Source organism: Strix aluco, chromosome 1 (genome assembly GCF_031877795.1).
Source record: "Strix aluco isolate bStrAlu1 chromosome 1, bStrAlu1.hap1, whole genome shotgun sequence".
Taxonomy (NCBI): Eukaryota; Metazoa; Chordata; class Aves; order Strigiformes; family Strigidae; genus Strix; species Strix aluco.
Window position 1 is genome coordinate 155,852,509 of NC_133931.1, and position 23,337 is coordinate 155,875,845.

The 23,337-nt window shown below is 38.2% G+C and overlaps 1 protein-coding gene across 2 annotated transcripts in view; it reads right to left on the reverse strand.

The window, feature by feature from the left end:
• ELMO1 (engulfment and cell motility 1) overlaps positions 1 to 23,337 on the reverse strand; it is a 308,650-nt gene that overhangs the window by 186,288 nt on the left and 99,025 nt on the right. For both annotated transcript variants that reach the window (XM_074841559.1, XM_074841549.1), the window contains exons 9-14: positions 16,696 to 16,795; positions 10,609 to 10,760; positions 9,650 to 9,728; positions 5,592 to 5,642; positions 3,793 to 3,915; positions 2,279 to 2,410 (exon numbers count right to left, since the gene is read on the reverse strand). In XM_074841559.1, the coding sequence (XP_074697660.1) occupies positions 2,279 to 2,410; positions 3,793 to 3,915; positions 5,592 to 5,642; positions 9,650 to 9,728; positions 10,609 to 10,760; positions 16,696 to 16,795 (637 nt within the window). The remainder of the gene's footprint in view (positions 1 to 2,278; positions 2,411 to 3,792; positions 3,916 to 5,591; positions 5,643 to 9,649; positions 9,729 to 10,608; positions 10,761 to 16,695; positions 16,796 to 23,337) is intronic.

The following is a 23,337-nucleotide window of genomic DNA, read 5'->3' on the forward strand; positions in this document are numbered from 1 at the left end:
AGATCAGGAATTTTAGGACTGATTTTATCATTACCAATATATGTGGCTTTATCTTTTAAGTATCTCTAACAGTGAACTATATTACTATTTGAAAGTTTGCAAAACTCTACTTCTACCACAGGAATTGACAGGGATAAGCACTGGTTGGGATTTTCATGCCAAAAGAGATTTTAAAAGGAGGGAGGGGGAAATGAATTCAAGCTATTTATTTTGCAATTGACTCAGAAAATAATTCTGTAGGGTGGAGTGTATCTTAGATCTCTTAACTGGGTCATCTTTTGTTGTATTCATCAGCATTTTAATAAATCTCCGCTAGACTGTCTCATCTGAAAATCTCTTTGCCCATAATAAAATTCACACAGGTCATCACAGCCATCTGGAGAGGTCTTGTGGTTTCTTTAACTGGAAATAGGGTTCTAACTATGTAGTTTTACAAATGATATTGTAAACTTCTGAAATCATGTCTGGACTTTGTCTCTTGTTGACATTACATTTGTAGTGGGGCAAAGTTTTTTGATGTGGCTGAGAAAAATGAACAGGATTCTTGCATTTCACATACAGAAAGAGCACAAGCAGTCCAGGAACAACTTGATGGCTAGACATGGTTTTACTCTTCCTCTTGGAAAGAACGTTTAATCAGTTCAAGAAATTAGCATTCTGACCACCAACACCAGTGGAATGAAGACAGCATTCAAAGGCAGCCTCCTATTTGGCTGTGTTTCTTCTTGTGCCACACAGCCAAAACAGGGGGAAGAGAAACCTCCCATAATTCAGAGCATAGATCAGTTTGCTAATGCATCCTTCTACCTGCAGTTTATAAAAGCACTGAAGACATTTTAATGATGGAGCGAAAAGAAGTAGATGGGGTGAAGGCAGCCAGGCTAACTGGAGTCCAGTCAGAGCATGCCCATGTGTGAGGCTGGAGATCACCAGTCAGATTTCACAACAGGTCCCACTCCCTTCCCCAGCCCTGTGAGGAAGGTCAGATTCCTTCTCAGCTGTGAGAAGTTGTACATGCAGTGTCACCTATTCTTTTATCTCAAAGTAAAACATAAAGCTTTAGGAAAGTCAGATCAGATTTTCAGAGATGCTAGATACTTAGGCGCCAGTGATGGGGGTCTTCAACATCTCACAAAACTAGAGTGAGCAGCAGACATGCAAAAGTGATCAGCCTGAATTAGAGAACAATTGTTTTAAATTTATCTCCTTGATTCTTCTATATGCCACAACCTCTGTACGTACAGCCCCACCATGACTTCAGCATACCCCATCATTCCCTGTGTTTGTCACCACTTCTGTCTCTGCCACCAATTACTTTTCCTCCTCCTGTGACAGTGGCCCCCATCTCTATTCTCATTCACCACAAGCTGGAGGCTGTGTATCCAGCCCGTTTGACTCTAAGCCAGGGCCTGCATTCTCTTTTGGTTTCAGCCTTGAGGGCCCAAAGTCCTCTGCTCATCTCACCATAGGAGTTGCCAGTCTCAGAAGCTGGGACAGGAATGCTCTTCTATTGCACAGGAACTGATAAGAGATTCATGCTTACAATTCCAAAATGCCAAGTTCCTCCCTTCCCAACTACCTACTTACAGCTCCTTACAGATACAACAGCACTGACACAGCAGTAATTTTTCCTCACTCATCAGAAAACAACTATCAGAACCCAGGAAGCCTCCTCCCAAAACCACAAGGGAACTGGGTAACGTTCAGCCCTATGCCACAGAGCTGAGCAGAGCATTCAGACTGCACTGTGAGCTTCAGCTCCGTTCCCCAACATGGTTTCAGGCAAAACCAGAATTCCAAATGGTCTGATTAAGTCAGGGTAAGAGATTCTGCATCCCCTACTCACGGATGAAAGGACTTCAAGCAACCAAAACACAAGGCCCTACAAGTACATACCATAGAGACCTACCTCAGATTTATTCTGCTCATCAGACCACATTATTTCTAAGAGTACAATGACTTTACAGGTCTGTCACAGATCCATTACACAATGCCTGTTCATCCAAAATATCATTAAAAGTTAGATATTAATTATGGCATGTCATGCAAAACCACATGCTTCGAGCTCAGGTTGTTATTTCTTCCAATTAACCCTAACTTCTGCTAAAGCAGTCACTTGGGGTTAACAGGATTTGAAGGGGGGGGGAAAAAAAAAAAGCAAGCTGTTCCCTTGTAGGAAATAGCCAGAAGATCAAGTAAGAGAAGTAACTGATTATGAGATGTACTACAACAGATGCACTCACCCACTTGCGGTGTATCACCACACAAAAATACTCACAATAAATCCAAGTTTTTTATAGTCTCGAGTATACATAGATTTGCGTTTCTCAATACTGCCACTACTGTTGTTAGGTTCAGATTCTGCATCAAATGCAATTCTTCGGAGTTCGAATATGATATCCCGTTGAGCCTGTATTAAAATAAGGTTTAAAAAAATGGTTAAAATAGCTTACCTCTCACTTTAATAACCAGTATCATAAAAGCTGTTTCAAAACACTGTATTCCCTCCATTGCCCAACCCTTCTTTGTCTAAATTCCCTACTTCATACTCAAAGGGACAGTCAGCAAGAATGACTTTGTGGTTCCCATTTTTCAAAGTCCTCACATTTGTGGGGTTCACATACAGATGCTTAAATGCTGACTTCCAGAAGCTGGACCCACATTAGCAAGGTCATTAACTACACACTTAATTTTAACCACCGGCATGAAACCACAGAAGCCAAGAGATCACACACATTTCAAATTAAGCTGGTACTTAAGCACTTCGCTGGCTGAAATCAAAATGGCTCAGTACTCTGCATTCCTTTTGGTAACTGTCCATTTTTGCTAGCACAGGAATGGGCAAGAAAGGGTTACTGCAGTTACACATCACTAGAAATGTCTCAAGACAGTGATAACCACCCTATCATCAATAGTAACAACACTGCCTTAGTCACTCTCTATGGAGATATGCACTAGTTCACTGCGTGTACATTCCTGAAAAGTCAAACTTTCCTGCCTCAAACTTAAGAAACAGGAAGGGTAAAAAATCCTACAGCATGATGTTACTTATGTTTACAACCACCTCGCTCTTCCACCTCCTCTTCTCCAAATTATCAGCAAGTCTTAACACAACTCCTTCTTAAAAATGAAATCAGGTTCCTCCTGGTACAGGGCCTAAAAAAAGGCCACAAAAAAATAAAGAAACAAAACACATCTTCTCTGTGGCTTATTGACTCTATATTTAAACTTGAGTCTCTTAGAGGAGCAAGTGTCTCTTTGTGCACAATGAACAATATTAAAGCTAGTGTTCCGACACAGTGAGCAATAAACAAATGAACTATTATATAGGTTCCCAGCACCAAAAATGGTTTTACTGTTACACAAATTAACTTAAACTCTAGCATGCCAGATAGTTTTCATTTCAACATTCATTTTAGCTCTACAGAAGTATTTTTAGAAAGGACAATACATCTTAGTTGCTTCTGAGAAGTACACAAAAGAAACAAATGCTGGACTGCTGTTTAGCGTTTTAGCCCAGGATGACACCAAATTCAATTCATGGAACTACATGCTAAAGAGGAAGGCCTGGCCATTTTGTTGCACTATTGCACAAGGAATGCAATAGCCAGTACATCTTCTAACAACCAGAAAACATAACCAAGCTTCACAGAGAGAGATAAAAAGAGAGAGAGAGAATGAATGAATGGTGTAAGCGCTCCTAGCAGTGTCTTTTCCTCCATAAAGAGCTTTAGGCACAGCAACGAGCAGCCGTCCTCTTTCTGTTCTGACCAGATCATGCCAGATGCTTACCTGATCCTGTGGATCCATTTTTGTCATCATTCTGTCTTCCAGAAGGTTAAAGGTAAGTACTTGCAGAACATAAAGCTGGTGTGCCATTTCATTATTGATGGCCCTCTGTGCCCTGATAACATGCTGCAAAGAGAGACTGTGGTGAATCCCATCTTATCTGAAAATTACAGTAGGTGCACTCAGGTGTTTCCATTTCTGTATGTGTTTGCTATGCAGTAATGTACTCCAGAAAAAAAGAAAATCAAACCAGGACTAATGCTACTCATTTAGGTACTATATAACTAATTTAATGGACAGGACTTTACAATAACAACGCACTGAAGCTTCCTCCTTCTAGCCACTAGATAGAGCCTGTGCATATGTTGAGAAGTGGCATTAAAAAAAAAAAAAAAAAAAAAAATCAATCAGTACTGAGAAGTCACTTCGAATAAAAATTAACTCCTTACCAACAGCATTAGAGCTCTGTATAAAAAAAAAAAGAGAGCATATTAAGAAAATATTTAAGAGAGTAGCTGCTTGAGTAGAAGAGTATTCAGGCTGCAGACGCAACCAGCAAATACAGGGATACAACAGGGCTCCTGCTGCAGGAATCAACATCACACCACAATCCTACCTCTACCAGACAACACTGTTCTGTATGAGGAAGACTGCTTAGAAGTACATTAGCATACAATGCCCCACACATGCAGAATTATCTCACTCAGAAAGAAGGTACCAAACTGATGGACAATTTAATAATCCCCAGCGTGCCAAAAAACACCAAGTGATGATAAATGGGAAACAGACCCAGGTCACTAAACACAGCAGAGCATATGTAAGGAAAGAGTCATCAAGTAGGAGACAGATACAGCAACTGATATTGTACAGTTCCAGAGAATAAAAGAATCCATCTGCCAAAAGGCACTGGATCATTTTATGATAGTGAATGAATACCTAAGAACATTATCCATATGCTTGTATAAAATTTCTTACGAACATTAGCAGTGTAAAAATATGCCTTCTGAGACAAATTCTGGGTTTTTTGTATGCATCACTGAAATTATGATAGTGAATGAGAAAGAGTGAAAGGTTGTTTCATGGTTGTTTGGTTTGTTTTACACAGCCTCATATCTCCTAATAGAGAAAGAGCACCTTCCCTTGTTACCTTGAAGATATAATCTACTCTAAGGTCAAAGGCAAAATCCCTCTGATTTTCCATTATAGCAGTGCAAGTCTTTTATACTACATTCATTAACTTCATTCTGAGCTATGTTTCATGCTTCTTTCGTGCAAGTGGTGACAAATTGGTTGGACTCAATGATCCAAAGGGTCTTTTCCAACCTGAATGACTCTATGATTCTATGAAATTATGTGCAACTTTATATTAAGCCAGAATAATCCATAGAACTGAAAACCACAGAGGTTCATTTTGCAAGACGGAAAGCCCTGTACAGCTTGCTCAGACGTCATCAGCTCCAAACCTTAACACAGAGGACTTGCTATAAATTCCTCAGACAACACCTCATCTGCACAATAAAGTTCACATTCTCCATGGAAGAAAACGCTTGAGGTATTATTCTTTTATTCAGTATTATATTTTCATGAAGAAATCACTGTTTATTTGACTGGGAAAATACCCTTTCTCATAATCAGTTCTGAACCCATTCAACAACCAAACCTTTATTTTTGTATATTACAGGCTTCAAAACATCAAATACAAGTGCCATCAAAATATATTCAGATAAAGCCTATGAAAACCAGAACTGGAGTCACCTTTCCTCTCTGTTACTGAAAAATAACTTTGAAAATAATATACTTACAGTTAAGATGATGGAGCGAAGCTGCTTTTGTGCCAGAATGTTTGCCATTTCCTGATTTAGTTTAAAAAAAAAAAAAATTAAAAATTAGCCAGAAGCAGGTATTTTAGTGCCATACCTAGAACACAACTGACTTTAAATGTTTTGGTCTGACGTTTCTGCAGTGTTACTTATAAATGAAATGAAGCGGCATATCAGCTGTACAATTGTATGCATTATTTCGGGGGTCACAAACTCAGATTACTCTACTATGAGAAAAGGGACAAAGAAAGTAACAAGTATGTCACAAGCTGAGGACTTTGGTGATCCAAAACCAGCAATGAAGGACCTCAGAGGAGACCTCTGTGGGTTAAACAGTATTTACAGTCACTTGTTCAAGCACAACACAGAAGGAAGCTTGGAATGGAAGCCAGCCAGGACTTTAGAACAAGACACCAAACAACACGCTTATTTACATTAATATTCTGGCTGTTTTAAAGTCAAGTGCTCTAACTTCCACTCAATAAATCAGTCTACAACTTGGTACCTTTTGATCATAGCAAATACTTCTCCCCTGTATTTTGGTCGCAATGTTGACATTGGTCCACTATTTTATGTTAAATTAACTTCTCTTTCTAGACCCGTCTGAAGTCACTAGCAAGGAGAATATGCTTTTACTGTTATTCTTAACCAGCAGATCCCAGCTGTCCGTGCTTCAAACTGTCCTACAATGCATAGGAGGGAATCTTTTGTACTTATCAAGCATGAGAGGTTAATCTTAACCATCCCTACACGTGCATAGCCCATTTTTAAGTTCTATGATCTTTTCCATCAATACAGAAATATATATGTGTGTTTGTGTGTATGTGTATATATGCTAGCATCTGCAATGCATACAACTTCTAGCATTTATCATCATGGAACTATTTTTAAATTCTTGTTTTCAAAATGTACTATTTAAGGATTTGGTTAACATATTGCACACTGCTATTTAGACACTGTAAGTACACAAAGTGGTAATATTTGGAATTAGTAGGTCATTGATTTGAAATAGATGTATCACAGCCTTACATAATACAGCACAAAAAAACCCACAGCAATGCTGACACATGCTTAAGGACATGCTTAGGATGCACTGTCATTCTGTGCAGTTGGCACCGTATCAAAAACAGTGTTCACGTTCAGGAGAAACATTTTTTTTTAAATTCCTGCTGATTTTTGTGAGAGTTGAATACAGAGTACACATTGGTTACTTTTGTATAATAAAAAAGAAACTAGAAAACAGGAAAACTGAGACTATTACATAAAACATACAAAGAATGGATTGCTGAAACACGGCTGCAGAAACGATGTAAATAAAGCAAGTGTTAGGGTGAGAACTTGCTTGCAAAAAGAAAAGAATTCTAATTGTGAGACAGGAGGCAGTCATGGATGTTGTTTTCTTTATAACAGATAAATGGTGCTGCAACAGAACATGGGAACAATAATGAAGGAAGAAGGGACCAAAACCAAGAGAAACTCAGATTTAGCTCAGATTCAGCTTTTTCTGGCTGAGCAGGTTTCAGCTGCATGTAACAGCAAAGGAATGAATGATCCTATTGCTTCCATCTCTTCTGGAAATGCACAACTGAGCTGCAGGGGGAGTGCCAGACACACGATATACTTCATGTTACCGGGAATGGACTGGCTGGTTTTGTCAAAGTATATCCACTGCCAAAAGATGGGACAAGTAAAGAATATGAAGTAATATTTTCTGCATTCAAGGCAAAAAAAAAAAAAGATAATTATTTTATTTTACTTTTTGGAGAGGATTAACAAATTTTCACTTCTTTTTTATACCTGTAATTGAAAAAGCTGTTATTGGGATACTGGTTTTAGTCACTGGACCAAGATGATAGGAACAACAAGCATTCACTAAACCAATTACTGTACAAAATCAACTTTGTCTTCAAGAAGACTATATGGCTATTAGCAGCTGATGAGCTGCCTCTTCTAAAGTAAGTATTGTAGTAACAGATAAGAACAAGAATTATTTGACCAAATTTGCCATCTCATTTCCCATAGCAACATGTCTCTGCAAAAATGCAGACAATTGCAAAAAAAAAGTGTTTCAAACATTCACAGTATCATTTCAATGCTCAAACTCTCAGCTCTTTTCAAATAAAGCCTTCTTTTTTTTTTTTTTTAAATAACCTAGGTTTCTTTAGATGATTTGGTCCTTGACAGTGGCAGGGGAAGTAAAGCAACCAGGAAGTCCTCATTAAAAAAGAAAAATCTTGAGCCTTCTGGCTTTTTGCATTACAGAAATAGGAAGGGAAAAAAAAAAAAAAAAAAAAGAAAAAAGGAGGGGAAGGAATTCAGATACCAGCACCAATTTAAATCCTTTCCTTAATTGCAGTGCAGTCATTCACATCATGCTGGCCCCTGTAAGACAGCTGCAGAGAGGGTGCCAAAGCTCCTAGAGTCATATGGGGTTTGGTGCAGTTTCTCATTCCTAACCACGTTAGCGATGAGTGCTGAACTTTAACTTCCGAGTACCCACTGTCAGATAATTACATGAGACTCCATCACCTCAGTTTGGTGTCTTAGAAAGACAGAATTCAGTAAACGATATCAGTTATCCCTATCTTGATGTTAACGGACACCTGCCTTCCTCAATGTATGGTTTACTAATTAACCACAAGACAGATATAAAGAGAAACCTAAGATTCTGACTACTTATCATAGGTGATTAAATGCTGAAGGAAATTTTCTGCAAGTGTCAGAGCTATTAGCCTTCAAGCCAAATCAGATCATGATATTCTGATGATCATAACTGCCATGACACAATTTTTTATCACGGCAGCAGGTACTACAGGTGAAGTGAAGCCTGTACAGTTTACTGCCAGCCTCACTAGATGGTTACACTGTTGGCGAAACACAGTCTTACTTGCTGAGGATTCTCTGTGGTACTGTCATCTTCAGGAACACAGGCCCACGGATTAATATTAAAGTCTTACCTACATCTGACATTGCCTCTTAACTTCAAATATGACCAAAGCATAGTTTTCACAGAAACGTAAGCAGTAGCAACTTATTTACAAATGTAAAAAGTGAAATCTTTGTTTTTCTTACAAGGACCTATCATAGATTCATGCCAAAATTGAAAGAAAGTTTTTATTCCTATTTTTATTCATAAGATGACTTCTTCCCTTAATAACTGAAGACTGTATTGGAGGCAAAATGAAAAAAAGGAATGGGGAAAAAAGCTTGGGGTTTTGTTTTTTTTTTTAATTAAACATGGCTTTATTTTACCCTGTTTACAATTTTAAAAAACATTTTTGAAGCAAAAAAGAAAAATTACCCATTAGGGCTCTGATGTTTGTTTAAACAATCTCCAGCATTTAAAAATGTAAATAAATCTAAGGAAAGTCCTTGTCAGAACTGATCAGCAGCTCTCAATGAACTTGTTCTTGACACTAACAGTATGTCACCACAAGAATTATCATCACTGTTTCCAGTGACAGAAATATTTAAAAAATAAATTACTATATCTGTTTTAACACAGGCTAATGACTTCATAAGCATGGATAAAACTTCTCTATTTCATAACACATCACATTCCATCCTCATTTAACAGCAACAAGCAATCTTGAAATATTTCCTTTTGAGACTTCTGATCTCTGGCACTAAAGTTAACTTAAAATAGTACACTATAAAAGTCATTAAATGCTTACATGGCAAGATATTTTCATTTTCAAAAGGAACGCACTTTTTATTAAAAAAATCTGAGGGGAAAACGATTTATCAAAAAATAGCCTGGTTTTACAAGCTGTGCTGGCAAAGAGTTCAGTACAATAAATACTACAGCCAGCCACAGTCAATATGGTTCATGTGAGGTTACAGGAGCTACAAAAGCCCAGAAGAATGCTTAATCCCTACTAATAATGGTGCAAAGATGGAGGTAGCTCCATTAAAATGAATGATACACCAGCATGAAACAATAGAACAAGTTTCAGTTTGAATGCAGGACAACTGCAGGTATGATTATGACATTCTTTTCCTACAGATACGTAGATATATATCAAGACCCAACAACTTACCTGCCTCTTGTCATCCGGTGCTTTAAGGAAAAGTGCATTTATTACCGCAATGGTGTATGTCTGGATTTCTTGGTCTGTCCTGTTTGGACCAAAATTATAAACGTGAGAGAAGAACATGGAATACGCACAAGCTGTAGAAATTGATCTTCCAATTGCATTACTGCAGGTAGAAGTGGAGGGACTGTTTGCACTTGATGTTAACCATGTAAAAGTTAGGTAATCAGTCAAAACTGGCCATGACCAGGTTGTCTCTATTATTAAGAGAGACAAGATACTCAAGAGGGAGACTCAGCATTCAAGAAAGGTGGAATGAATCACACCCTTGAAGTGCCATTGACCCTCCACTGCTCATAGCAGGAACCCAGACAATCAGGTTCTGCCAGATGCCCAACAGTAGAGGCAGAAAGAGGAATCTTCTCTAAAGGGTTCTGGAGATGAACCTGCTGGTATTAAAAGCTTTTCAGGTGAGTGGAAAATGTCCCATCTGGGAGGCAAGCATAACTATACACTATATACAATACATTACCCTATGCTAGAAGGAGCAGTTTCCATCCATTTAACCACTGCACATTATTGTTTAAGAAAAAGCTTCTCCCTTTTCAAACACACCTTTAGCAGAAGTTGACCAATGTTTGTGTTACACACTTCTCAGAGCTGGCAAGCAAAACAACCCTATCTGTATGCTAAGGGCGTTAAGCATTTTATTACTATAGGGTGCTCTTCTCTGCATTCCCCACTTCCAACTACACAGGCAGCTTAGCACAAAAAAACCCAAAATAAAATAAAATTAAAAAAAAAAAAAATATCAATGATCAAGCAACTCCAGAAAGCTGGTTACCAGTCATCCAGCCAGTTATAGTGGATGCAGGAGTCATATACCACTCTTTTTTCCAAATGCTGTGCTCATTTGGGGAAAAAAAAAAAAATCACTGTATCAGGTGGCAGTTGAAGACACTCACCCCTGCAGATGTGGGATTAGCTGCCCAATTGTGATCTCCTGTGCCACCTTCTGGTACAGGTCGTGGCTATTGAGCACCATGGATTCCAGGATTGCTAGCGACCGTTGCAAGATAGAGATGTCCGAGGCAAATTTGTTCACATAGCTTGCTATCTACAAATTCAAACATTTAGAGAATTTACATCTTGAAATGAAAATGGGGAAAAGGAAGAAAAAAACCTGTGGACATGGCTCAGAAAGGCATTAGAATAAAAGTAGTCTTGTCCACGTATCAGGTATCAGTGAATACCTGAAAGCAATCAAGCAGGTACTGGAGATACTTTCAAAGGACACAGTTGCACAGATTCTTCAGCTGGCACAAATCACCACAGATTTATGTTAGTATTCATACCACTGAAATACATGCTGCAACATTACATTATGAACATGATAAATCAACATTAAAGAACTAGGATGGTTATATTTTTTGTGAGGAAAACTTTGGGAAGGACAAGGAGAATACTTCTCATTCTCTTCAGTAGAAATCTGTGCTCTTTTATCTAAACAAATATCTAGGCTCAAGGCAACTGTTGCAAAAGAGAAATTTACATCTAGCTCTCTGGCAAAACACACTCTAGAAAAATATGCCTTTTTTTCCCCTGCCCCCTTGCTGTTACCAACAACACTGAAAGCTCTCTCCAGGTTACAAATTAAAACTCTGTTGATGATCGTTTATCAGCACAGCTGGTTCCATTACTCTGTCTAGAGTCCAGTCTTGCTAAATGTTCATGCATTAATAACCTTCCCTTTTACTGCAAGCTGCCACAAACAAATGGCATGTTAATTAAAACCAGGCCTGACCTCTGCTTTTTTTGCCGTGTGGCAATGACATGCTGCACACTCGTCTGCAGAGCTGACACAGCTGCACAGTAAGATGTGGCACTGTGCGCTCCTGCGCATGCTGCCCAGCCCACAGACCCGGCTTCCCAGGAAGAAGCTTGCCTTCTGCTGACACAGGGAGCAAGAACAGAATCACAGAATTGTCTAGGTTGGAAAAGACCTTGAAGACCATCCAGTTCAACCATCAACCCAATATTAACAGTTCCCAACTACACCATATCCCTCAGCACTAAGTAGACCCAACTCTTAAACCCCTCCAGGGATGGGGACTCCACCACCTCCCTGGGCAGCCCATTCCAACGCCCAACAACCCCTTCTGTAAAGAAATGCTTCCTAATATCTAGTCTAAACCTTCCCTGGCACAACTTGAGGCCATTACCTCTTGTCCTATTGCTTATTACTTGGTTAAAGAGACTCATCCCCAGCTCTCTGCAACAGTCTTTGCAACAGCAAGAACTGCCTGGTGTTTCCTTGAATGCACCGATACTAGCACAGTCAAGCTGAAAGGTACCCAAGGAAGCACAGACAGACAGAAGAAATGTCATGTGACCACAGTTATTTGCTCTTTACAGCCAGGTCAGACTACAGTGGCCCTGTCTCAAGTTGGATGCATTCCTTCCAGTAAACTTCAAGTCCACACGCTTCTTCAGTATTCATGCTACAAGCCACTGATGTGATTATACTGTTTCCGATTCTGGATACTTGCTTAGACCTTGGCATTGTTTTCCTTTTGGAGGAAGAAAGGCATGCCCTATGCTTGGAAAAGCTGCCTAGCTGCCTGCAAAATTCACAGTTAAATACTGACATGTGGACAAAGATTCTGTTTTGCACTTGTGACATTCTGAGTGGTACTGAAGCAGCAAAATACCTTTTCTGCAACTTTGGTTGGAGACAACAAGGAAAGAGGGACAGATTTTTCTTCTTCTAATCTATTGCAGCACTGCTGTTTGCTCTCCTACTTGGTTTGCATTACCACAACAGGAACATGCTATGTTGAATCTAACTTAGTTCAGGGAATACACATTGACTTTAAAGAAAATAATCAACCCAGGCATGCACAGAGAACAACAAAGAAGCAATTCAGTTAGCCTTTTCCTACTCTGGACTTTCAATATCTGCTGCCCGCAAGTCCTGAGCCCAGGTAATATTTACAATAGTATATGATGCACATTGTGCCATTTAGAGTAACAAGCTGTATCTCAGAAGCACTGTACTACCCTACCTCTCTTAATGGTAATCCAGTTGGGTTTTGATGCATTGCAGCCAGAGCTGCCAGATGTCCAGAAGGCCCACAATACGGACAGTTATGCACAGAGCAACTCTGCACTGCTCACACAATAAACCAAATGTACTCTGGATGCCTCAGTCATCAGGCATCCATGGATCAAATGTGCAGCAGGAATACAGTATGTCCAGACAATGTCCCAACTTGTTAGACTGCTGTCACCATCCTCTTTAGAAGCCCTGACACGTATGAATTATTCTTGGTGCAGTAGCTCCTTCCCATGATATTTCAAGTGGCACTGTAATTGCTTCACTGGGATATAACATATTCATATCAGGGGCCTGCAGAAATATAACAGTATAGATAACTGAAACCTCAGTCTAGGAAAGGCTGCCTTAGACATATTTATTCTTCTGACCCTGGACCATAATGTCTTTTAATCATAAACACAAACCCAAGGTATGAAGCTGGTTTCTGTGTTTAAAAAGTTATGACATATCACACTGAACATGCATGCAAAACATCTGCTGGGTAACTTGCATGTCAAGTTATGTATATTCATAACCACCTTGCTGAAGCATGAAGTCTGGCCAGAAATAATAGGCTTGTCTACCCTGATAAATAAGGCATGCCAGTTCCAGAGGGAGCAAAAATAGGTTAAAAAGAAATTCTATTACCATACTTGAAGTTCTGGATATGCAAAAAAAATGACCCTTCTTGAAAAGAGACAAGAATCAATAGGAGTTCAAATTTGTGTTATTTGCTGTTCTCTGCTTATGGAGCACCACGCACAGGGAGGGCTTTCAACATCCAGAAATAATCCTGCACTCATTTATGAAAAATTCTGATGATAAAAATCATGCAAGCTCACAGAAATACAACCTCTTCTCCAGAAATAAGCAATTTCATTGCTTTGCACTTTCACATGAAAATGGTCACATGGGTGTGCCTTATTAAGGATAAAACTATTTGTTCAGCAAAATACCGGTAATCTTAATATCTGCATAGTCCTGTCAGGACATATATTGTCACATACAAAAGAAGTGGCTGGGTGCTTAACTTCCTATCAATTTCAAAGGAAATTAGAACGCTTTTACTGTACAGCCCCAGTGCTCTGCTGAAACAGGAGCTAAATATGTAAGTGAAGGTAGATGAGAAACCTATAGCAAACTATATCATCTGACTTCTCTTCCTGTTTCAGCATCACTTAAAGGACAGGAGAAATTCAGAAGTTAAAAACCAAAAATGTAAAAACCAAAAAACCCCAAACAAAATAAACCACCCCACCAACAAAAACCACACAGGGGAAAAAACAGTGAAGGAAACAGATCTGATTTTCTGAGCAGTGATGTGTTCATTAGTTATTTGCCTGGACCATTTTGATGTCAGAAATGCACAGAAAAATCTGACAAAGATTTGTTCTCTGTTAAGTCCTAAGGCACAGTAAAATTTTAAAGCATGCATCTCATTTTCAAGTAAGGAACTGGAGTTGCACTTGACTCCAGAAAAACCAACTGACAGTTGTGAGACATGGAGATACTTTCCCTGCTGCCACCCCCTTTTCCTGCACAGTACATTTTAGAAGGCAGAGTAAACAATTCATCAAGGTTAAGACTCCTCATCACACAGTTATGAAACAGCAATTATATAAATAATTCTAAGAGATATTTTTAACTGTCTCAACCAATACTACAAACTTTTTTTCTCCTCTTGTAGGAACCAAATATGGGAGTACCAAATTTGCATAGTGTCTTTTGACATTCAGTTATCACAATACTTTCTAAGAACTGGGCATCTAAATCCTTTAGGCAACCACGGAAGCTGGAAATAAATTTTGTTGCCATAAGCAAGAAAAAGGTCTCTAGAAAATCCCGCATATCATAAGGAAGTTTTTTCAAATGATGTTATTTTCCCTTAAGATAAGGAACAAAGCTCTCCTTGAGAGTGCCAATTCTTATTTACAGCAGTTGGAATAGCAGTCTTTATGTACCCAAAGGATGGGAGGGAGACTGCATCCAATACCAAGCAGTTAGTCATTAGAAGTAGTTGGAGGTTCCCCTTGAGGTCTCCGCCAGCTTCTACACTTTAAGTTAGAAAACTACTCAAGAAAAAAGTTCAGATTAATTTCTCCCCATTCCAGTTTGGCTTCCATTTAACATGAAAGACAGCTTCAAAGGGCAGAAGCACTTGATTGCAAAGTTCCCCCTCAGCTAGCAGAAATTTATCAGCTCCCTTATCCATCCTGTCAACCACTTGAGCAAGCCCATCAGCAACCTCAAGTGGCCTGTCAAAAGCCAAGATCAGAGAAGCAAGTGAGAATAAATCTGTAGATTGCCGCCAGAGAGACTTGGTCCAAAGGTCCTCAAGGTTTGCCCCTTGCCCACAGAGCCCCACTGAGGGCTCCCAACTCCCGCACACATGTGCCTCTTTCCTCTCTTTCTGTCATTCTTTGTCATTCTGTTTCTCTTCTAACTGTCCTATTCTTCTCCTTGGTCCCCTCCTTGTTCACCAGTTTCACTTCTGGTTCTTACTTGTCAGTTTTGGTTTTCATAGGTACTCTGTGAGAATGCTTTTGTTTGTGTCTTTTGTTTTGTTTTTTAAATTAGGTCATTGTCCAGGGAAACATATGGAAGTGCCAGACAGAAGAGATGAGCCATTAACAACACTTTCTTCTGTCGTTGCTATACAGCCCACAGGGCAAAAGAGGTTGATAAGGTTAGACAATCATTTTGAATCATTAACAAAGTAGATTTAAACTCATTTTATCAGGTTTCTTCATACACTTCTTAGTAGGCTCCCCTAGCAAATAAGGCATTCTGGGTCTGACCTTGTATCTCATTAAGTCAGTTAAAAAAAAAACAGTTGTACTATTTTTGCCACGAACAGATAACAATAATCATCATTATAATCTACCTAGACTGCAAGATTGGCAAAAAAAGTCCAAAAACTAAATCAATTATACTAATTTTTCTTACAACGACAAATTTTTCTTACATCACTTTTAAGGACCAAAACGGAGCTTTAATATCTAATGCTCTTTTCATAATTGATTCTTCTTTAACTTTTGGCAACAAAAGTAAATTTGTACTTTCCTTTGGCGGCAGCAATTTTCTAACCAAATTTAAATGAAAAGTCTTTGCTCTGACAAACTCTGTTAAAATGAAGATATCTTTGCCACAGGTTATATTTGTTCCATTACTGCTCGTGATATCATTTTAGTGAAGTAACTCTGATATCTTCTGAATCTGTACAAACACACTTTAACTTAAGATAAGTTCTGAGTTCAATCTGGTTTGAAAATTCTTTGTAAAGAAGTGTGGGTTGTTTTTTTTTCCCCACAGTAAATGAAAAGGGTTAAATCAGTGACAAAAACTTTTTTCTAACATCAGTACCCCCGTGCTTCTGCTGCTTTTGTGCATCTCCTACATGTAAAGAAAGAAAAAAAAGTTGCAAATTGTGAAAAAATCTGTTTCAAAACCACAAACCTCAGCTTCAAGATTCAAGGGAGCTAGAGTTCCACTTGATAAACTCAGTAGATATCAGCTTAATTTCAATTTGTAAACTAACTTATTTCTCTTCTTCCCATATCCCAGAGGAAACATTTCTGTGCTCTTTTTGTTTCAAGATATATGGTATTACTCATTTTAATTTACATAAATCAAAATACTAATTTTTGCTTTAACTGCATGGTATCTGCACAGGGAGGTCACACTGTAATTGAGCAAGCAATTTCTTGTGTAATAAGTCTAATACGGTGTTGATCCCATTTCACTCCCATTGATTTCCATAGGCGTTGGGTCAGATCCTGCAACTACAAATATTTATAGTTTGAAATAGCACTTTAATCCCATTTTCATGTACCTTTTTGACCAATGCCCTAAAGAATGTACCTGGAGAAAAAAAATATATACAAAACACCAAACCACGACTCACCTTAAAAATTTAAAACTTATACAGAACAGATAGCATTGATTACAAATTTACCTTTTTAATGAATGCCACAGAGAATGTATCCCACGATACAATCCCATGATCCATCAGTTCAACAAATGCAGTCAGTGTAAAGGACAACATATCTCCAAAGCTGCAAGAGACAGGAGTCATGACAACATTTACCAGTAATGCAGCAGGGCAATGACCAAGGGAATAAAGCAGCAGGAAGCTTTCAGAAAGGCAGGAAAATGAAGCCAATTAGGGACTAAGAGGTTGCAGAAGAGCAAGAGATGCCATGCAACAGACAGTCTCCAAACCAATTTAGCATGGACATCAAGAACAGTCACCTGGAAGAAAGCAATTTTGTAAAAGAAGAACTAATCCCCAGGAGAACACTACATGAAATGCTCAAGGCAATCAGATAGTCCAAACTAAACTTCTCTTATAAATTCAGAGTTTTAGATCTAACAGAAGAAATGAGCTTTTTCTTAGCAACTTCTGGAAATGCTCCTAATTGCACATCATACAGAAATGCCACGTTTTGGTACCTCTGTATCAAGCAGATTGACAGAAAGTTAGTGGATTATTTGTTCCTTCTCTTACAAGGAAGCAAATATATTTTAAAAATATACCAGAAGATATTTTCTATTGAGCAGCAATTTTCCAATAGTTAATGCCTCAATTTCTTTCTTTCAACCTGAAGATGGGTCTCCTTTTGTTTATCTATGAGTAACCATGTCAAACGATTTGCAAAGTTCCCATAGTTTATCCAAGCATGCAGCTCAAATTGTTTAGGGTTTGCAGGCCACCACACTGCATTTTACACCTGTAAATTTACACCTGTAAAATTTGAGGTTCAATGCATCTTTGTCTGAACTCAACTAAATTCAAAACAGGTTTAAACTCAACATAAATAGTATGCTCTAACCTGACTAGCTGCACAGGAATTTTCCATGTTAAAAAACAGTTTTTAAAGATTAGATTCATTTCTGTATATAGTCAGGGCACCAAACAGTCAGCAGCCATAATGATTTCAATGAAGTTGTTCAATGAGGTAACTACTCAATACAAGCAGCAGTGCACAGAGCCCAAAATGAAGCAGCATATAACCTTTAAGGGCATGCCAAACCACCTGCAAGGTACTCTGCCACTAAGCCATTAACAAGCATAAGCGTACAATCAATCTAAACAGCATGAATAGTCCCAGTGATTTTAATGCAACAGCTTACCTAATAAAAAGATACAATTAAAAAACTCTGTCAGACGGGAACTGCAGTGCTCAGCATGTTGAAAACCTGAGTCTAATGCTACTGCTGTAGTTAAGCAATGTAATTGGTAAGCCTTATTCTGTGATTTGCTCCACTATCCTGCACCAACCTGAGTAAGTGAACACCCTCAGACGAAAGACATTTACAGTGGTACAGAGGAATAAGGCAGAAAATCAGTTTCAATGTAGCAACTCCAACAGCCAGTTTACTAGATTTGATACAATCTGCCGTCTAGGGATTTCCGACAGTGAGATGCAGCCTCTAGTGGCCCTTTCATTTAAGAAAGGAGCTCTTGTTCATCAAAGCTCCACAGATGCCCTCCACTAAAAATAAATTTGCCATTCTTGACATTTGATGAGTAAAAACAAAAAAACCCAAAATACATCTTTCTCTTCCACAGTAAAGAAAGGTATCCATTGTGGCTTTATTTATGACAAAATGAAAAAACCACACCAAAGAGCAAACAAGAAAAATACAGTGTCTTTAAAAACTCCACTGTAGTTCCGCAAGGAATATTTTGTTCAGTGAATAAATGATGTGGAAGTTTTGGGTTTGTTTTGGGGGGTGTGTGGGGGGGTGTGTTTGCTTGTTTTTTAAGATTGCAAACCTTTTAAGAATTAAATTAGATTTAAAATGTCATCATTAGCATTCCAAATAACCAAGGATTTCATAACAAGATGACAATAAGACTCAGCAAGAAATTTAATCAGCTCTGGTCCTGTCATTTTCCCCAATCTTTTTGCATAAAAGAGATATTTATGAATCCACAAGCAAAACACCACCCCTAAGAAAGGCTTCCTTCTAAAGACTTGTACCAAATTCTCATGCATCTTCATGACAGAATACTTCCACAAATACATGAAATTCCGGTATTTTAAGAAGCTAGACTAAATTAGATCCAAATAAAAAGAAAAAAGTACAAAAAGATAGGCCATGTAGGTTAAAAGTAGATAAAAATATTTCTTGCACAATTAAATTAAACAGATAATTTCTCTCCCCTAGATTTTCTCATATACTGTTTAAAAATTTAGTCAATTAACCTGTATTTAGTACATAAATACTCATATATTAACTAATTGTACATAAAAACTAATCCCCATTAACAATGAGTATAGTTTAGAGGGATTACTTGAACTGTATTAAACTTGCATATGGATATTCACCTTCAGAATAGCAGTGGCTGGAACGTAAAAGAATTAAACTAACCTGAACTCAACAGTCTCATTTATTCTTCTCACCAAAACTACTGATTAATCCTGCCAGTTAATCCAGCCTCCTCCACAGCTTTGGAAAGGAAACTGGGTTAATGGAGCTGAAAATAGCTGGTATTAATGTATAAACCTGGTTTTAGTAGATGTAACAATGATACAACCATTGGGGATCCAGAAGGTGAAGATACTTCTCAACTTAAACTGATCAGACACCCCACCAGGTGTCACTCCAGTGACACTGCTTCAATAATTAATGAGAATGAAGAGGTGCAACACTGGGACTAATCAAGCAGCAAGAAATACTCTATATATTATGCAGCACCACACATAGATATTATGTATTTTTTAAATATATAGCTATACATATGCACCTGCACACACATGTATATACTAAGTGGTATTGCAAAAGTCAAAAGCCAGACTTAAAGGATAAGCATTAGGAATAGCACAGCTAGAGATGAAAGCAATCTCCAGGGTAACTAGAGTAAGATAAGGCTTAAAGTATCTGGAGGGGGAAGGGAGTGGTGTTGATTCGTTGTTACGTGTTTAAACACAAGCAGATAGGTAGAAATAGACTTCCAAGCAATTCATTTCAAGACACACATGCACAGACACACTCATACTATTAAGAGCAGCAGACAGAATAGATGTGAGAAATTTCAAGGGAATCAAAGCTTGTTTATAAAAGTAGTAATCTTAGAAAATACGTGGTAGGAGATGTTTAACTTGAAATCTCAGTAAGCATTTTAGTCATACAAAAAGTCCAAAAAATAATGGGGCCTCTTTCTTCATAAAAATCTTTTTAGACTAATCCACAGCACAAGGCATGACAGTTCTGTAAATACCAAACCCTTGCTACTCTGGCAAAATGACTTAAGAGTTTAAAGGTAATTCCTGATGAAGGTGCTTTTTAATGTGTGTCATCGCAGCAAGAGAGGAAAAATGATCAGAAAGATGCACTGTGTAATTCCAATTTCATATCTCACTAACACTGACATTTGAATGATCTATGCTCTCAGCCAAGCTACTTGTACAATCCCTCCTGAACACTGTTCAGGGCTCTGGCTCTTAGGTGGAGACACCTTACACTGCGACAGCTGATGAAGTTTCCCCATTCTCTGCTGTCTGACTGCCCTCTTCTAACCACCCTTGTGAGGATGGGCGAGCTGGTCAAGAAGCACCTCCTCACCCACAGCAGCTCTCGGCAAAAGCCACTTAGGCAGTGGAAAGCTGTGATCTGCAACACCATCAGCTGTCCCAGTGTGAGCTGTTCCAGTGTGGATGGACAGCCATGCTCCGATCCACAGCCTGTGCACCTCAACCTCTCCGACAAATCTGACTGAAGAGTAAGCCAACAGTTGCGTTTCACATCTCTAGGTTTTAGAGAAATATCAGGTCAAAGCCTGTTAACTTATGTTCCTAAGAATTTTCTGCATTCTTACCTTAAGAAACTGTGAAGAAAATAAACTCCACACATTTTGATACTAGCTTTTCTTTCCTAAAAATAAAAATGACAGGAATGTGCATGTGACCCTGACCACCACACCTGTCCCTCACCTGCCTTCCTAGTATCATTTCTACATGCTAAACCATCTTTTTATCATGTGTGCTAAGTAATCCTCAGATGTATACATAGAACTATGTCTGATATTTTGAAAGATGCCTAAAGCAATTTAGATTTCTTATCAAAATAAATCAGTGGGTCTTGAGCACCCAAATTCCCTATATTTTTTGAGAAAACAAAACAAAACAAATATCTCAATCCATATTTAACATAGATACCAAAATGAACATTTTATTGCTATTGAGGAGGGAAAACTATTCAGCTGTTCAAATGATTCTTTAAAACAAGATAATTAGTCAGGCTCAGCTGTCATCAGGTAACAAAAAAAAAGGCAATACAAGCTTTTATAAAGCTAGGTGGACTGTCTCATATTTTACTTGATAAAAGTTGCATAGGTGAATCTGGAAATTAACTATTGCTTGTCTGTCACAACCAGGATACAGCCACCAGCTGATTAGGACTAGAAGCCAAAGACAGTACATCTTTAAACAAACTATTTTTCAAGGGCAAAACAGAACCAAAGCTGATCTCTAATCGTATAGGGGGAAGGCAGCAAAGAAACAATTTTAACTGGGCAGGAGGCAACGAGAGAGTAGCAGCCTACTACCAAATACAGGAGTTAAGGAAGTGGTTAAATTTAAGTCCCTTATCATTCAGCAACTGTGCTCACAGCCTAATACTGGGCAGCTGAAAGGCCTGACATCATTGAGGTCAACATCAAAGAGTAAGAACAGCTTTTTAAGTTAGAGTTGTCAAGGATAAATGGCCATGAATAAATTTAAACAGGGGAGCAGAATATATCTAATCATCAGTGGACAAGAGCTCTGGAAAAGGCATGGGGGCAAGAGCCTAACTAAGTCTAAAAGCAAGACTGATGATGCAGCAAGATGCTTTGCAAGCACAGTGTGAACAAGTACCTTTTTTATTGCTATGGCTCCTCTTCATTGCTTCGACACTGCCTTGTTTCTTCAAATAACCTTTCCAAGGGTGAAGCTAAACCACCATCAAATCAAACTAGGAGCAATTCACACCTACTTGGTACTTACTCTGTACAGCTGAAAATGACTGAAAAATCTGCAGGGTAGCTGCCCCCATTTTTCTAGATGATTACAGAAAATGCACCTCACTGCTACACTGCAATTGACACAGATTAGGGTTTTTCTGCATCGTGCCAAGCACCACTGAAATATTTCTTTGTGGTACAGTTTCACTGCGTTCATTTTGCCCTACTGATTTTAAACCACTAGCATTCCAAAAACCTGAAATAGCTTTGTACCCCTGGTATCAGGGATTCTCTAAACATGAAAATTAACTCTGATTAAAGAAAACAAGTGGCGAATTTTAAGCGAACTGTAACTATTCTTGAATAAATCCAGGTATAGATACTCTTATTATGGGGTATGACTAAATCCACTTTGAGATACATTAAGCATTTGTCTGCATGGGAAACTAGCCCAGAGGAACTATTACACAGTGGTTCTTCATGAAGATATGATTAGAATTACCTTTTCTCTTATTCCACATCTTTTAAATTCCTGTTTTTGCTCATTTCATGGTAATTTCCTTAAATGGATCAGCTTTTCTTAAAAGACCAGGAATAACTATCTACACAGGAAAAATCACTCTTCAATCAGCATGGTTTGACTACAATTCAGTACTGCAATGCAAAGGCAAATTAATACAGCTGTTTCATGGGAATTATTTTTTTTAAAAAAATCCAATTATTAGCCAACATGGGATAAATGAAATCCCTAAAACTGAAAAGACAGAGGGAAAAGAAACTCTTAGTTATAAGAACTCCTTTAGTGGAAAAAGCTATTAAACAAGGCCTCTCTGTGAAAATTAGGTTTTAATTAAGTCAGGTTAGCATGTGCAAGCTACCAGAGATAAAATGAAATACTGTCAATTTATGAAATATGTCATCCTGTAAATCAAAAGTAACTTTTTTTTTAAAAAAAATAGCATTTGGTTTCTTTAAGTTTCTTTAGTCAAGAAGACAGCAGGTGGAGGCTGCAAAATTTTAAAGTTTAGTTTAGTTCACTATATCAAGCTCTGAGGGTTTTTTTTATAGTTGTTTCATTGGACCTTTTCCCATTAATACATGGGTGAAAATAGTTAGGATGTTTGATTACTATGCTCATAGAGCACTATTGTATACACTTCACCTTTCAGAATTATTGGTTCCACATCTTGACGAACGGCTCTGGTATCTTTTTCTAGTACAAGACCCAAAATCAAGAATTTGTGTTATTTTTAATTGTACCATTTCATGTGCTACTGATGGAAATCAAAATATTAAACTGTGTGCCCCAACGTAAATTGAAGCTTCTACTGGCAGGATTTAACTTTCAAAAAGTTAGAATGAACTCCAGTCACATACACTTTCTTTACTACTTTATCCACTGATGTGCCCTACACTGATCAATAAGAATCCTCTTTAAGTGAGTAATGCCTTGTTCCCATGAGTAAACAAAACTAAACTACATTAAAAAAATTAATTCAGATCATCAGTATGATCAGGTCCTAAAACCAGGGTGCAATGAAATAGTAAGTCAGTATTTTGGTACTGTCTTGAGGACAATCACATAATTTAGTGAAGCCTACAGGATAAGAGAATTTAGAAGAAAAGAGATGCTGAAGGAGTATAACT